Source organism: Vipera berus (genome assembly GCF_964194415.1).
Source record: "Vipera berus genome assembly, chromosome: 3".
NCBI lineage: Eukaryota > Metazoa > Chordata > Lepidosauria > Squamata > Viperidae > Vipera > Vipera berus.
This window is the reverse complement of record NC_138204.1, coordinates 39,272,341-39,290,368: the sequence shown is the minus strand read 5'-3', so window position 1 is coordinate 39,290,368 and position 18,028 is coordinate 39,272,341. Positions and strand designations below refer to the sequence as shown.

General features: G+C 35.7%; 1 protein-coding gene across 2 annotated transcripts in view; it reads left to right on the top strand.

Annotated features, from left to right (window-relative positions):
* TAFA3 (TAFA chemokine like family member 3) overlaps positions 1-18,028 on the top strand; it is a 94,581-nt gene that overhangs the window by 38,233 nt on the left and 38,320 nt on the right. For both annotated transcript variants that reach the window (XM_081322434.1, XM_081322435.1), the window contains 2 exons: positions 5,249-5,337; positions 7,652-7,767. In XM_081322434.1, the coding sequence (XP_081178560.1) occupies positions 7,653-7,767 (115 nt within the window). In that variant the 5' untranslated portion in view covers positions 5,249-5,337; position 7,652. The remainder of the gene's footprint in view (positions 1-5,248; positions 5,338-7,651; positions 7,768-18,028) is intronic.

Sequence of the window (18,028 nt, the reverse complement as noted above, 5' to 3'; positions counted from 1 at the left end):
GATTCAACAGTCAGATTCACTGGATAAAATTGAGTAATTAGATGTATTTTTTAAATCTATTTTCAGATGATCTAGTTCTGACTTTCTCAAATTCTTTCCATTCAGATAACTATATTAAGAAAGAAAAGAATTTGTGGAAGTGTTAGCACTATCAGTTAATTTTCACAAATCGCATCTGATGTGTTTTCATATGCCCTCCAAAACGCAATAGGAAATTGCTACAGATTTGGGGATTCGAGTAGAACATAAATCTTTAAAATATTTAGATATCACTATTACTAAAATATTAATAGAGTTTTTACTAATAATTATATACTAATTGGAATAAATTAAACAAGAAGATGAAAAAATTGGGCTTCAAAATATTTCAATATTGTAGGGTGAATTGCAGTAGAAAAATGAAAATCCTTGCAAAGCTCAATATTTTGTTTCAATACCTTCCATGAAAATTCCAGCAGAGGCTTTAAGACATTGACACACACACACACAAAGATTATTTTTACTTTCGTTATAAAAGAAGAAAAGGAAAAAGGAAAAAAAAAAGGATTCAACTCAGCTTCAATACAGGAACTGCAGCAGAAGATTATACGTTGCTGGCACTCCAATTAGATTGAGGCAAATATATCAAAATTATTCTTCCTAATGTTAAAGAGATTGTCAAAAAAGGATCATTTTTTCCATTTGTGGTAGTCATTCAGTAAAGCTGTTCCTTTTGTGTAACAATTTTGGGGAGAAAAGTACCTTCACTAAACAAAGAATTGAATGCGCCCTATCTCTTTGGTCTTTGCTGTGATCATCAGCTCCATTTACAGAGAGATGTCTTCAGTTCACCATGCTTCCCCCAGAATTCTTAATAGGTATACAGATCAAAGGGGACAAGGTCTAGTCTGCAGGTGATAGAGCTCAGGACTCTGCCATTTCCTCAGGAGAAAGAGACTCAAATTCTTCCCAGACGACAACATAAGGTGTTGCCTAACCACCTCATCAATTCTGTACAGACAGCTTCTTTTTTTTCTATAACTTTATAAAATTTCAAAAGTAATACCAAGTGGATCTGGGTGATTTTATCCATGTGTTGCTGCACTAACATTTTACAGCAGCCCTCCAAACGATTTTTTTGATACAACTTTCTCTAAAATGGTCCAGGTTGTTAAAGAAGGTCACCAGATGGCACTCCACAGGCGCTATAGTATTAATGCATTTTTAACACAGATCTAAGTGCTTCAGTGCATATATGCTTGTCTGTTGTGGTTTCAGCAGGTATTTTTGAAGTGAACAATCAGAAGTGACATTGGGTAATGTAGGCTAAATGAAAGAAGGAAAAAGATCTTAGAACTCTGACAGTCTTTCCCAGTGTGGTGCACTCCTGGTTCCTTGGATTTCAGTTACTATAATTCAGCACAGTGGGAGTTGAAGTTTTATATATCTTAAGATACTTCATTAGGGAAAGCAGTTACAGTAGTAGCATAGAGCAACAAAGTTCGAAACTATAGGATTTTACCACCTTATTAACATTGTCAGATCAGCTTTCCAAAATTCAATTAAAATAGCAATAAAATATTAAAGCAATGTTAACAATATAATTCAGACAAACAGCAGTTACAATAGCAATAGAAATAGGAAAATTGTACCAGCACTAATACAAGGGTAGAATAAAGTTGCTCGTTAAACATGCATAAATGAAATGTATGAGGCCAAAAGTTCTCCCCTGCCATTCAAGCCTAGGAAATCATTTCAGAGATTTCCAAAGCTTGGGATATCACTAGTGATAACCAGTTTGTTTCCCTAGATATGTTTTTTGATGGGATAGTATAAAATAAAGCTGTTGATTACAAATGCTAAATATTTATTTGTTATGTATATGTAGGAGTGTGGGTCTATACATATGTGTATATAGTATGGTTAGGTGTGTGTCATGTATGCATTCCACTTTGAGAGCGGGCAACTAAATTTCATTTTTGATGTGTGCCGTTGTGCCCACAGTAAAAAAATGACAATAAAGGTTTATTTTATCTTATCTATCTTATCTTATCTTATCTTATCTTATCTTATCTTATCTTATCTTATCTTATCTTATCTTATCTTATCATCTTATCTCATCTCATCTCATCTCATCTCATCTCATCTCATCTCATCTCATCTCATCTCATCTCATCTCATCTCATCTCATCTCATCTCATCTCATCTCATCTCATCTCATCTTTGCATATGTTGTACAGATGTCCTTCCTTTGTGGGACCTATCCCACCTTCATTCATTCAAGAATTCTCCAGATTTCATCCACTGTCATGGATATAATTTTATATTTCCTTGTTCCAACTTCTAGCTTTCTTTTGTCCAAAATCACATTAACTTTTTTGTGTTACCAACTTAAAGTGATACAGGCAGTCCTCAATTTATGATGTGATACAGATATTCTGTATATGATGTTATGCAGACATTAAGTGGTCATCATATGTTTGTGCTTGATTTTATGATGTTTCTCCATTCCCTATGTCTGCTTGTCAGAAGCCAGGTGGAAGGTCACAAACGGTGGTCATGTGGGACCCTGCAACCATCATAAATACATGCTGGGTGTGTTAAGTGCCCAGATTGTGATCATGCGACTGCAGGGATGTTGTGATGGTCATATGTTTGAAGACCAGTCACAAGTCAGACTATAATATATATAATAATTAGTCCTGGGTTTACATACTTATACCCACACATACGCATGCACACACACACACCTCCCACCCCCCCAAATAATGTTTTAAAAGATTCCTGTTTCTAAAGAATTTCTTATTGCTAGAGGAATTCCAACTGTGAAGGAAATTCTAAGATGAGAAAAGAAAAATTGTGATGCCAAAATGTTGGGCTCCCCAACTGTGCTTCATATAGGTATAACTCACTAAAACACTTAGATCTTATTAGCTTCACAATGCTCAATCTTAATCGTACAGAGATTTTTGTATGTTTTAACCACCATTATAACAAATTACTATGTCACCCTTGTTTAGTATCCCTACGTCTTCTTAAAATGCTGAATCAGAGCCTGTAAGATTACTATTTTATATTTGGGAGATAAATAATGATGCAAAAGATGCTTTTCTAAACAGGTCATTCATTTGCATCTTGATGTAACTATATTCATTTGCTGTAAGCAGGAATTAATGGAAACACATGAGGTTTTAATAAGGTTTACATCCACAAACCTAGCAGCCTTTTCTCTTTTGCTGTTATTCTGTGCATTTAAAACAATTGCACTGGCATACAGAATCCTTCAGGCAGGTTCTTGTGAGATGTAGATGGTCCCTGAAACCAACAAGATAGAGTAATAGGTTGATAACAAATAAGTTAAACATTGCTGCTATGTACATTTGTTTTAGGAATAAATCATGAGAGAAATCCAGTTCATGTTTTGATCAGAAAGAGTTGTGAGTTGGCTCTGTGTCCAGTTGGGAATCTATATCACTACAAGCAACATGCACTTGCTTTCTGTCTCAGTGTTAATAAATTCAAATTGGGCATTAAAATTTTATAGCTTCTGTAGTTCTTCAGACTCTGCTAAATCCCAGCAGGTAATATGCAAGGTTGTGAAGCTGTCATTTCCCCCATCCCTGGTAAATTGTGTTTGCATTGGACAGGATTGTTTCTCTGCTTGCTGTTCTTTGCATTTCTTGGACAATGAGTCATTTCTTAGTTAAAGATCGAAATGTGAAAAACAGAAATATAGACTTGTTCGTGGCTTGTTTCTCAGTTGCCACAGGCTCTAGTGATTTAGACACTCGCTCTATTCTGCCAACCTACAGATATTAAAATGTGGAAATAAAATTGGGAACTTTTTCCCCCAATATATTTTTTAAATGTATCCAAATCATTTTAAAATGATTATGAAATAAAATCTTTTAAATACTCCATACTTCCCAGCCCATACAGAAAGTTGTCGTATATCCTTTATTTGCCAAACTGACTTCTGAATATCCTATAATTGATAGATTTTTATGTATGATATCAGATAGCACCAGAACATTATAATTCCTCTAGACATAGGACTAACTCAACTGAATGATTTCTTTCTGTGGGTAAGTTGACTCAGTTCTTCCTTGTTCATGAATTTCTTTTTTCTCTTAATCTAGAGCAGTGGTTCCCAACCTTTTCTATACCCCGCACCCCTAGAACCCTTCTGATATATTCTCACATGCCTTACAAAAGTTCAAAATAACGTCAGCGAATTATGCATATACATATTTTGAAAACCCAAGTTTTTACACCCCCTGGAATATCATCTCCCCTGGTTGGGAACCCCGATCTAGAGGTTAATGATCCATCCTTGCCTTTCACAAGGTTTCGGAGTACTAAGAATGGAGTACCTGTGTCATTTATTTATTTCTGTATATTTTATACAAGTTAATGTATATATTTCAATTCTCCCCAATATTCAGATTTTTTTCTAAAAATAATTGCAAAACCTCAGGCTTCTTTCATCATGCTGTATCAAAACGTCAATATATTTTAATTTCATTAACTATTCTATTTCCCACTCACTGAATCAGTCCACTCTCTTGCCTATAATTGCACATAGATCTTAAAAGTGGGTCCAGCTAAACTTCATATGTGGTGTCCTAACTGCTGTTTTCTGGTTTTCACTTATTAGGAAAGGAAAGCATTCTAGCTGCTTTTCATTTACTACTGTTCTTTTTTTGTGTGTGATCTGACCTTTCTTGGTTATGTCATTGAGAGTTTTTTTGATCTGGTTTTAGAGATAGATAGCCACACCTATCTGACCTAACTTTCTAGTCAGTTTCTCCCTAGTATGTTTGGGAACAACTCAATTAATTTTTCAAGCAATAGGTTATTCAGTGAGCATGGTTGACTTTATTGGACAGCAGTTGTTTATATTTCCACATGCAAACTGAAATACCAATGTTTCATGTTGGTGGAAGTTTAAAACAGAGACATTTTATGTAAAATAATATCATTCATAAACCTTCTTCAACATATACCTAAAATAAACTTGGATTTGTTTGCCATGAACTTGATATTGGAGGACTGAATAAAAGAATAGGTGATGGATGGAGTATTGGGATGAGGAAAGAGAAGAATGAACATAACATAAAAACTGATATAATAAATAGTAATCTGGCCTGCAATATTTTATGAAAAAGTTCAACATTTACAAGATACTGTGAGGTTTTCAATATTTGCAAGTTACTTTTTAGTTCTCCAATGAAAAAAAAAGTAAACTGATGCTTTTTTTCATTTTTAGATGCCCCAATGTTTTCCCTTCTTTTCAAACACCAAGTCTACCTGAGATTGGCCAATGCACAGACAGTAGCTGTAAAGTCCCAATAGGAGGTAAGTAAAGCAATTGCTTAAATGTTTATCTAGTAATGGGATTTGTAGTGGTGGGAAATGCTTGATAATTTTTTTTATGGGAGAGTTGAATGAATCTTGATCAGAGAAAGAAAAGGGAAACTAGTTGTGGATGTTCCATTACTGGAGGTTTTAAAGAAGAAATCTGACAGTCATTTTTCTGGAATGGTATAGGATCTCCTCTATGAGCAGGAGGTAGGACTAGAAGACCCCCAAGACCTACAGAATTCTGTAATTAACGGAAGAGACAGGATTGTGAAATATTTAACTATAGTTATCTCATCCCTGAATATTTGCTGGGCTAGGCTGTGCTGTGCTGCTTGCACAACAACAATATAATAATAATAATAATAATAATAATAATAATAATAATAATAATAATAATAATAATAATTTTATTTGTATATATATATATATATATATATATATATATATATATATATATATATATATATATATATATATATATATATATATATATATATATATATATATATATATATATATATATATATATATATATATATATATATATATATATATATATATAATGTAATTTTTTTTTGGCTCATTTCAAACTTATTTGTTCTCATCAAATAAGTTTGAAATGATCATATCGGTCTCCCTTTATTCTTTGTTAGCAAGCCAAAAAAAAATATGTACACAAATATGAGCTGCCACTGTTTTGGCTACTGCCTGTAGATGGCCTTGGGCTAGGCTGAAACAGGAAATAAGATTTGTCCCGTGTCTGGGACTAAGCAAGTGTATTCTGAATGCTTAACAAACATTTAACACACACACACACACACACACACATAATAAATTAACTTCAGTACTATTTTTTATACAAAGAACAAACCCAGTTTGCCCTCTTTATGCCACTGAGGGTGATTCTCGAGATGGAGAAAAGACAAAACATCAAATAAAACAGGGCTCTTCAAACTTGGCCCTTTTATGACTTGTGGACTTCAACTCCCAGAATTCCTCAGCCAGGCATGCTGGCTGAGGAATTCTGGGAGTTGAAGTCCACAAGTCATAAAGGGCCAAGTTTGAAAACCCCTGAAATAAAACAATAACTGGTTATTTGGAATTGGAATACTAAGGACCCTACTATTACTCAGAATAAATATGTTCCCTTTTCCCAAGCCATGCTTAGAAGGTTATAAGTAGAATGCCATTTTTAATGTTCTTGGAAAGGCCGTTATGAAGATACTCATAACTGTAACAGAACTATGTTGTATCAGGCTTGGGATCATTTCAACCACTGTTATTTGTATACTATATGAAGTTATAGTTTGCTGTGCAATGTATGAATTGCATGGCCCAGAACATTTAATATTCAGATCCAGATCATGTAACATCTTATTTTCTAAATTAGGTACAGTTGCAGAAGTAGTCACATGAATTTTGCTTCTCCTTCCTGATGGAGAGCACTTCATAGTGCCAAAGATCAATATGGGGTTAGACGAGATTAGAGAAGATCCACATTATAGCCTGTTTTCAGCGTGGAACAGTTTTTTCCCCCTGTCAGTTTCATACACTCCTGTTACTTGATGTTTTAAATGTTTTCCTCTTTTGTCTTTTCTTATTTATTTTAAGCATTTTTTTATAATGACATAGCCGCTCCCACATTAATAAGTGGATTTCTGATTTTTTTTAAATGATACCCTCCTTTGTGAGAATGATATGGTGACATTTTTTGCTGCACATAGTAGCGATGCAACTGTCTGTATATTCTCAGACATGGCTGTCATTCAGTTTGGCTCTAATCAATCAGTTAAATCAAGCAGCAAGAGAAGTAAAGTTGAGGTTGCACCATGTCTGCAAATTGCCAAGCGATTAAGTTGTTCCATATCCATTTTTGAATGTGTGTATGCAGACATATAATGGGAATTACTTTTCCTTAGAAAAATATGAGCTTAGATATTCCTCATGTTCCTATTGTTAGAATTTTGCTTAGAAGACTGTTTATTTTTCACCAGCAGAAGCATGAAAACAGGTTTTTATACAATTCATTGAAGTACTTGGTGTTCTAAAAATCTGCCACCTGCCATTGGGATTTCCTGCTGATTCAAAAGTTATTTTAGAGGCAAAAGGTTATGTTAGGATAACATATTTGTAATTTGTCATTAGGGAAGATGGTAATATAGAAATGCTGTAATGTAATTTCACTGTTTGTAGAAAGAACAGTCTAATCAAATCTTGTAACTGTGCATCTTCTTTCCCTACTTTCTGACCTTACTTTTTCTATCTCCAATGTAAGGTATTTAATTTATTCCATTTTTTTGCATGGCAGAATGAGTGAAAGGAACATCCAAAGTTTGAGCAAAGGGGTATTGGTGCTCTCTCTCTGCCTTATAATGCTTTGGGGAAGGCTGACACTGGCCTCATCATATCACAGAAGCCATTCAGGTAAGTCAAATTATTTATTGTAAATCTGCAGTGTTTAATAGAACAATGTACTTCATTCTTTCTCGTTCTGCTGCCTTCCAGAGATATTGCAACTACAGTTGTCAGAAGTGTTAATTTGCTTCGTTAATAATCAAGTGGGTTGGGAAGACTGGAAATTACAATAGCTATGCATATACAGATGGGGGTAAGCTACTGAGTTTGTCACTCTAGCTTTTGACTATATCTATGTGGTATTCCTTTAATCTGGCTGAATATAGATTCTGTGTGTAGAGTCATGATAGATACTTGGTTGAATTTTCCCAAAGGATGAAAATATAATGTTGAAATGTACAAATGAATAGCTCATGAAAAGTATGTTTTGCTGTGAGAAACGTCCATCTGTAGAATACACCCATTGTTATATTTCTTACAGTTCATTCTCTCAGAATGAAAGAATCATTGATTGATTATGTGCCATCAAGTTGTTTTCAATTCCTAGTAAGGTAAAGGTAAAGGTTCCCCCGCACATGCGTGCTAGTCGTTTCCGACTCTAGGGGCCGGTGCTCATCTCCGTTTCAAAGCCGAAGAGCCAGCGCTTGTCCGAGGACTTCTCCGTGGTCATGTGGCCGGCATGACTAGACGCCAAAGGCGCACGGAGCGCTGTTACCTTCCCACCGGAGTGGTCCCTATTTTCCTACTCGCATTTTTACGGGCTTTCGAACTGCTAGGTTGGCAGAAGCTGGGACGAGTAACAGGCGCTCACTCTGCTACGTGGCACTCGGGATTCGACCCGCCAAACTGCCGATCTTCAGATCGACAAGCTCAGCATCCTAACCCACTGAGCCACCGCGTCCCCAATTCCTAGTAACCACATATATATTCCCCATGATGATCTACCCCTAATCTGTTCTTACACATCTTCAAATGGTGCATTCTTTTGATAGTCACCAAGAAAGGGAACAGCCTGCTTTTCTCTTTGGTATTAAAACATTTTGCTTCTCAAGCAGAAGATTCAGGCTCAGTCTTGGGGATCTTCCATTGATTGGAAAGATGCTATTCAGAATTCCTGAAGAAATCCCTTAATAGATAATACTGAGTTAGATGGATTAGGTACTTATTTCACATAAGGTAGTTGTCTGAGTTTCCACATGAGTATGAATCATTTGGCAGCCCACTTGTAAAGAAAGATATTATAAAAAAAACATCGCCATATGTATTTAGGACAGAAAGATATAACCTGAGATGCCAGGACCAAATGTGTCCCAGAAGACTTGAGTACAATCCCCAGAAACCTCCAAATGTTGTTATCAACTTTAATTCTACATATGACAAAATGGAATATGATAACATGACTGGAGAGGAGAATAATCCTTTTCACTACATTAATATAAACAAGTTGTAATTTTATTTATTTATTTACTTATCTATAGGACATATATGGCTGCCTATCTCATATAATGATTATGTGGTTCACAACATTCTGAGAAGACATGGTTAAAAACAAATATCGTTCTCCCAGTGTCAGACCAAGTGTCCTCACAGTTCAACCCCCATCCTCTCCCAGTGCTTAGGGAAGATTCAGCTTCTCCCCTCTGGGCTTCTTCACAGCCATCTGGAAGACTAAAATTATAGGGCTCCCTCAAATGCCAGGGCAGAGGCTGTTCCAAAGGGCTAACTTACTCATGTTATTTCACCCATCTCTTTCTGGGAGTTGTGTACTCCTGGTTCAGGATTTATTCAGGCAACCAACTGAATAAACATTAATGGGGGAAATCTAGTTTCCAGCTGAGTTCCTCTTTCATGTTTCCTCTGTTTTACAAATGTATGGTGCCTTAGGACTATTTCTGTCAAAATGTTTTCCCATACCATATGCTCTCAATATGAGTTGGGCATTGAAAATTGACCATCAAGTCCTTTTCTTTCATTCAAATCCATTTTATCTGAACTTTTTTCCTTCCTTCAGGATAGAAAGATATTCAGGATATTCCTTCTGATACTGGTAATTAAGGGAAGATTTTGAGAGGCCCTTTGTAATGAAACCAAGTAATGTCCTTTAGGTAAAGGTAAAGGTTCCCCCGCACATGCGTGCTAGTCGTTTCCGACTCTAGGGGCCGGTGCTCATCTCCGTTTCAAAGCCGAAGAGCCACCGCTTGTCCAAGGACATCTCCGTGGTCATGTGGCCGGCATGACTAGATGCCAAAGGCGCACAGAACACTGTTACCTTCCCACCGTAGTGGTCCCTATTTTTCTACTTGCATTTTTATGTGCTTTCGAACTGCTAGGTTGGCAGAAGCTGGGACGAGTAACAGGCGCTCACTCTGCTATGCAGCACTCGGGATTCGACCTGCCAAACTGCCGACCTTCTGATCGACAAGCTCAGTGTCCTAACCCACTGAGCCACTGCGTCCCTTAATGTTCTTTAGCCATTAGTTAAACCCAGGTTTTGCAAAACAAAGCAGAACAAAAAACCAAATATATATCAAATTTTAAAAAGCAGTGCTATATTTTTTTAGTTTTTACTGAAGCATAGGAATGCATAGTTTTTTATGGTATGATCAGCATAAATCAGACGTTTTTATGTGTGTTACTGATGATGGGCTGAATTTCAGGTGTTTGTGGGATAAAAGCTGTATGGTGGAATTTGAATTATTTAAAAGTGAATATTTTTTACACAATTAACACAATAGTATTCATTTATCTTTTATGCTAAAAATATATTCTGGCATCTCTGAATTCTGTACTATGACCTGTGAGGAGAGGAAGTTCAGGGATTAATGAAACTGCAGAGGAGTTCTGTCTGAATCTTTATTTCCTGTGTGGCTTCCTGCGATTGGAAGCAATTAAAAGTGAATAATCACCTGGAGTAGTTAGGAAGATAGTTTTGTCCATAAGGGCAGGGGAACCTTTTTGGTTTGCTTGCAGATGTATGAATCCTATTGCTACTAGTGTGTATCCTGGAATGCAGTAGGAGTACATAAAAATGGGCATATGGGGAGCCGGATGTAAAGGGAGCGGGAGATGGAGGAGATTGATCAGGAAAGGCATAATAAGTACCTGTCTGAAGAGAGAGAGAAAGCAAATGCTGCTTGAGTCTCAAAAGTATAACTGCATTGTAGTCTTTTGGGTTGTAAAGTTATTATCTAATTCTCATTTGAAAGCAAAGCTTCTCTCTTGATGAGAGAGAGAGAGCTGATGGAAATTGGGCTAAGAAATTCAGTTTTCAACTGCAGTCATGCCTGTTGCAATACTTGTATCTGCATAAAGGTGATACTTCTAAAGTAATTCTGCTTCAGTGCTTCTTTACTGACCATAACAGCTTTTGATGCAACAGAGCTTTTCAACAATAGAAGAACCTTTGAACTCTAGCTTGGCTGCATTTTTGGCTTCCTTACAATGAGGCATTTTTCCAAACTGCTTTTGTGTTCAATGATCTAATGTCAGAGAGCCAGTTCTACTTCTTGTGTGCTGTGAAAGGCACAATGGTGTTAAAAAGATGTTCCAGGAGGTGTGCAGTAGTTCTATATTTTCTTTGAAATGTATTAGCATATACTGTAATTACTAAGTACTTGGAAATAGTTGCAAGAAAAGTTGGAGGTACCGATGAAAATGTTTTTTTTTAAAAAATCTCAGCTTCATAACTATGTGGAAGGAAATCTTGCCTAGAAATCCATATCAGTCTTCCTAAGTGTTTCCAAGGATGAATGCAACGAAATAAAATTAAAATTGTTATTCAGTCATGCAATGCTGCAATGCATCCTCAAATGAGTATATTTACACCTGTGGCTATGCCTTTCCAAGATGACAATAGAAGATCCCAGAAACAATCTTTCTGTCTCCACCCATCTCTCCACCTTTCTTTCAATGTGCTAGAGAAGAAAAGTATGAAAACATTGACTATCCCTCATTTTCTTTTCCAAGAATCTCAGCTTGCTTGGTAAAATGCTAAAATAAAATATTTTCAAGTGTAGATGTTAATTTTAGAGAAGAATTAGGGTTTTCTATAAAGTAAGCATTATCACTGAGTGAAAGTGGTAAAATGTATTTCTTAATCTGCGTGGGCTTAGTAATATCTTTTCTGCTTGCCCAAACTTTTCATTTTTCAGAATACCAACTATTCTCCATGGGGATGTGTACTAATGCACATATCCTTCCAGGATTTTTGTTTTTATTAGTTTACTTCATCAGAATATACATAAATGGTAATGGGACATACTTTGCTCTGTTGCATCCCCTTCTTCACTACAGGAGTATCAGCTAGTTTTGCTATAAGGTGTGGGGGCTGCCCCATAGTATAATGTGCAGCAGCTTTTAACAATTCCATTTATTTCAAAAACTATTTCATAACTGTTATCCCTCCATACTTGCATTTTGCTTCTGGCTTAGCAAGTTATCAGCTATTTTGAGTATTTTCTGGTGAAGATATGGATTAATTTTTAATATAAACATACCAGTGTCTAAAGTATAAAGATTATTTTGATTAGAATTTGGAAGAAAATTCTGTTGAAAATTTATTTCCCTCTTGAACAGGATTGAAATATAATGTTTTGTATCTTCTGCAGGTATGGTTGTCTATGTATGTATTATATTTTGTCTTTATTATATTGTATAATTTTTTCATGCTATTCTTTATCTTTAGTGTCCAAAAGCGTATATGTTGTTCAATGGCTATATGAATTCTGCAGCAGAACTAGTAATAAAACCTTGATTTGAAGTGAATTCCAGTTGTGAATACATAGAATAAAATAGAATAGGCATACTTTTTTCACACAATTGTGTCTCTGCGTATACTGATCTGAATGGCTTTATTTATGGCTATGTAATAGCATCTTACCAGCATGACAGACATTCACTGAGTTATAAACTCATATAAACTGTGGTGAAAGAGATGAGTAAAATTACCATTTTATAAAGGATTTGTAATATAGTCTGCATAGCTGATGTGAAAAGTTTATAATCCTTTTCTCCACACTTATTCAAGATGTAGTAATGGCAAGCAATAAAAACATTACTTGTTCCCTCTGATAATCATTGAATATTTGTTTAGGCATAAATGAGTTTAAAACTTTAATTATTCATTGAATATTAGTAGTAACAAGGTACAGAGCCAAGCATGGAACACAGACTTCTTACTTGGCAGTCAGCTTTGGAGAAACTTAGCAATCTCTGATTTTAAAATTGATTATCGAGTAATTAAAAAACTGAATTCTGCCAAATATCAAGTCCTAATATTGAGAGGATTAGATTGATTAGCAGTGTCGTGGTTGAACTGAGAACAAATAAGAAATATAATAGTGAGAAAGTTTACAATTATATATTGGAAAGCATTCTTCCCCAATTTTGTATCCTCTGACAAGTTAGGCTATAATTTACACATACTGTAGCCAACTAGTTGAAGTAATATGTTACAGTTGTGATAAATTCCATTCAGTCTCCTACATTTGGAAGACCCTAACTATAAAAGAATGGAGAACCTGTCAGGTCATCTCATTTGGCCTGTGTGAATGGCCTTTGCTTGTCTCTATGTTGCTGGCATTCAGTGTATTTCTGTTTTTTTGTTTTTTGGTATATTTTATTGATTTTTTAAAATAACAGTATTTAGTGCTTAGTAAAAAAACATGTTTGGGTTCATACTGTATATTTAAGAACAGTGAATAGTAGTTAATTTCTAATCAACATATTAACTAGAAATAATTTTCCTTGGTCCTCTCTTCTTCCAATAGATTCTCCTTTTACCAATATTAAGCAAATATAGTTCTAAATACTATCAATACATACAGATTTAAATATAAACATTTTCCTAATATTTAACAATAACAGTATATGTAATGTCTTTTCTAATCAGCTTATTTTACAGTTGCATTTGCAAAAATCATGTTATGTAAATCACTATAGGTCCTGTTTTCAAAACTCTTATTTAAGCTTAGTTTCCCCTCAGTAGTCAAAACATTTCTTGTCAGTTAAAGTTTTCTCAAAATTGATTACATTTAAATATCCAAAATATTTCATATGTTTAAATCATCCAATATTTTTACATTTCCCATATCATAAAAAAGAAAGAAAAAAATACCATACTACTTATAGATCACATTTCTCTTACTGTAAAACCTCTTCATTTCCAAGATTTAACTATTTTTAACCATATTTAGACAAATATTTGGTCAAATGATATTCCATCTGGTATGTCAAGTCATCTCTCTTAAATCTAGTTCTCGCCTGTTCTTATTTAAGCTTAGATTCCCTTCAATATTCAGAATATTTCTTATCAGTTATACTTTTCTCCAAGTTGGTTACAATTGAATACCAAAAACATTTCATTAATTTAAATCATCTCATTATTTTTACATTTCCCATATCATAAGGCAATACTATACTACTTATAAATCACATCTTTCTTACTATAGAACCCATTTGTAACCAAAATGTAACTATTCTTTTAACCATATCCAAACAAGTGTTTAGTTATGTAGTACTCCATCTGATAAGTCAAATCATCTCTCCTGAGTCTGGCTCTTGCCTTCTTCTCTTGCCTGGCAGCTTTCCAAGTCAGTGTGTTGAGCTTGCCATATAATTCTTTCTGTATTTTTATACATGTTGTTAAGAATGGGAAAGAAAAATTGAGTAAGGTGCTTTTGAAGAGTTTTGCCCATTTATACTCATTAAGACGCTTCCAATTTTCTTCTCCCTCAATTTCTCTTTCCATTTTTTGTTTCCCAGACTCTAGTAGTTCTCCTAACAGCTCTGTTGTCCATTTTGTCAAATCTTCTCTCTTTTCTTCAGGTTTCTTTTGATGTTCTGAAAAATAAAATGCCTCTTCCGTTTCCAATATTATAGCAAGAACTTGTAAATTTTTCTTTGTCTGTGTTAAGTTGTGGTTTTCTTCATTTGTAGCCTCCATCTTTGAATCATTTTTCTCTAGTTTTTGTTCTATCATCTGATTTGTTTGTTCATTCTTTATCACCATTTTCTGAAAATTTTTTAATTGTAAGCTTAGATCAAAAAAGTGTTCATTTATATCATCAAAGTTATTTTTAATCTCATTATGATTTGAAACCATTGTCATTTGAATTAGTTGTAACATAGCATACATTTCCTCTTGAAAAATATTTGTCTTATCTTGAAGTATTTCGTCTGCAGATCTCTGATGTTCCAGACTGGAGATTTTAGAAAAGAATATTGCATGTAGTTTCTTACCACTTTTAGTTGTATATGCAACCTCCATTTTCATCAAACTAACCAGTCTTAAATTCCAAACACTATGGTCTTATATATCTCTTACCTTTATAAAAAATCTAAAATGTTCAGTCATTTAAAAACCATCCAGTAATTTCCCCCTAGGAGAATAGCCAAAAGGTCAACGTTTTTCTTTCTCTGCAGAATATTCTTAAACTTAAATATCACAGCTCAGTAAGTATTTATAATCCAAGAAGGTTAACAGTTTTCATAAACAATTGTATTTCTCATTCTTCAATAGATAGCCCAGTGTGTTTTCTTTCTTCTATTCCCAGCTGTTTTCTGTTTGCCTAAGAGTCCTTGAGGATCAAAGGGATAAAAGTACTCTGTTTCTGGGCTTCTTGCCAGTTTCTGAGGCAAGACGGCTATAATTCTATACTCTGTTCCACAACTAGATGTCAGTGTCTGTTTATTTTCCAGCTTTTAAAATGAAATGATTATTTTCTTGTAATTCTGTAAATATTCTTTTAAGTAGAAAATCTTAATGATTTCCATAATTTTCAGTTTTATCCAAATTATAGCTTTACATTATTCCATTTCAATGTATTTCTGTTCTATGGAAGGGTGGGGTTATATCCCCTTCTCACTTTTGGAGGATTTTTTGCTTCTTGGGGATCTTTTCCAGAAAATCAGTTTCAAAATAGAGAAGAGAAGATCAATATTGTCACCCAGCACCAACACACTGTTCTTGGTGCTTTTGGACTTCAGATGCCAGTAGCTTGGGCTAGTCACCGGAGTGCAGCTAGCCTTTCTCCTGTTGGGTTGGAGGACTTCCCCCGGATCAAATGGATTGACTACCATCGTTCCGTGATCATTGGGGTGCCCCTCCTTCTTTGCCCCTCTCTGGGTCGACAGACCGATTTAGGGTCCCAGACAGGATGAAACCAGCCATGAGGTGCGGAGCTCTGCAATCCCTCAGCTGTGTCACTGCGATGCAAAACTGGAAGTCTTCGGTATTCAGTGCATTTCTACAGGTTGCTCCTGCTTTTGTGTCAGAAGTGCTGAGGACTGGTTGAAAGGATTAGACAGTGACATCACTGTTGCCCAGGGGATGGAGCTCCTTTCATGATAATTGCCCATCGAAATGGTATCTATCTACTTGAATTTACTTGCTTTCGAACTGTTAAGTGGGCAGGAGCTAGAGCAAATGAGCTCACTTCATCACACAGCAAAATTCGGATCTCGAATGTAGTCTAGCTGATTGTCAGCCCAGAGTTCTAACCACATGAGCCACTTTGCTTCAGCTCTACAGGTTCATTTGACTCATATTTGGGGGAAGACATGCTAATGTGCTTTAGCACATTTAATAGTGATTCCTCACTGTCTAGCACCAAGTAAGACATGAAACTTCTCTTGCCATTCAGTAGTTGGGCAATTCAAGTGGTGAATAAACTAAGAGCTATCCTGTCTTTTCTCTGGTCAAAAACAAGAACAGCTCTGTTTTAAAGACCTTAAGGCACAGGTGTCAAAATTGCCATGTCATGTTACGTGTCACAACGTATCACGATTCTTTTTGCATTGCCGGTAATGGGGTGGGCGCAGCTTCGGTATGATGAAACCATCCTGTGGGCCGGCAGTTTGACCCCTGCCTTAAGGTATCACAGCACTTTCCACTAGAAATAGAGATATTTATTCTATTTAGCCTATAAATTCAACTAAGATTTAGCATCACACATTACCTTGATACATCTATTCCTTGATGTCATGACATCTAGGGGGATGCAGGGTTATGTCCAAAAATGTAGTGATATAACTGGGTAGGAAGTCCTGCAAAAGTTTGTCTCCTTTCTGTGGATTAGGGAAAGAAATAGGTTTTAAGGTTGCAAATGGACATGTTTTGCTTCACAGATGTGTATCTTACTATGGCCACTCTTACTTTGTAAAACATACATTGTTCAAAGTTGTTCATTTTATTTTCATATTTTAGCAGTACTGCATGTACTCTGGAAGGGACGTGGTGGCTCAGTGGGTTAGGACGCTGAGCTTGTCAATCAGATGTTCGGCAGTTTGGCAGGTCGAATCCCGAGTGCCGCGTAACAGAGTGAGCGCCTGTTATTTGTCCCAGCTTCTGCCAACCTAGCAGTTCGAAAGCATGTAAAAATGCAAGTAGAAAAATAGGGACCACTACAGTGGGAAGGTAACAGCGTTCCGTGCGTCTTTGGCGTCTAGTCATGCCGGCCACATGACCACGGAGACGTCCTCGGACAAGTGCTGGCTCTTCAGCTTTGAAACGGAGATGAGCACCGGCACCTAGAGTTGGAAACGACTAGCACGCATGTGTGGGGGAAGCTTTACCTTTACCTTTATGTACTATGGGGCTACAAAATGGGGACTGGAGAATTATAAGTGATGGTCACACTGTAGAATGGCCAATGTTGTATATGATAAATTGTAAAACTATTATATAACCTAACCCTAACCCTAACCCCTACTTCATCTTTTTTTGTTTTTTTGTCTGCTGCAACCCCTCTTCCTCATTATACTGTTCTCTTTTAAATTCCTTGTTTGGTTTGACTTTTGTGTCAGTTTCAGATATTGTATGATATCTGAATGTACTGCCTGTATTTTGCTGCTTTTCTCTTCTTCTATCCCTCCTACCATAAGACAACAGGATAAAAATTAGTTTGCTGGTTTATACATGATGTGACTGGAATTGGGTAATACAGAATCATTCAACTATTTTATTTTTCAACATTTATGCAACGTGTTAAATATGGGACATGCTACTAAATGATTCCAGGAAGGAAGCATGTTCTATCCACAATTGAAGCCACTGCAAGATCCTTCAACTCACTGCATAATTTGCCATATGTTTGCATACTTTACAAGTATTTCTGAGTCTGAGTTTGTCATTGCTATTTCTGTATTGATTTAAAGAATGTTTGGGAGAATTAGGAGTGGATTTTCATATAGTTGGATTGGAATCTACATTTGGCAGAGCTGTTCTGAGAAAGATCCTGAGTTCAGAAGTCTTCCACTTTTGTACCAGGTTCTACTTGGTGATTTTGAGGGTTCTAGGAAATGAAACTTCTTATGCACAATATACTGTGAA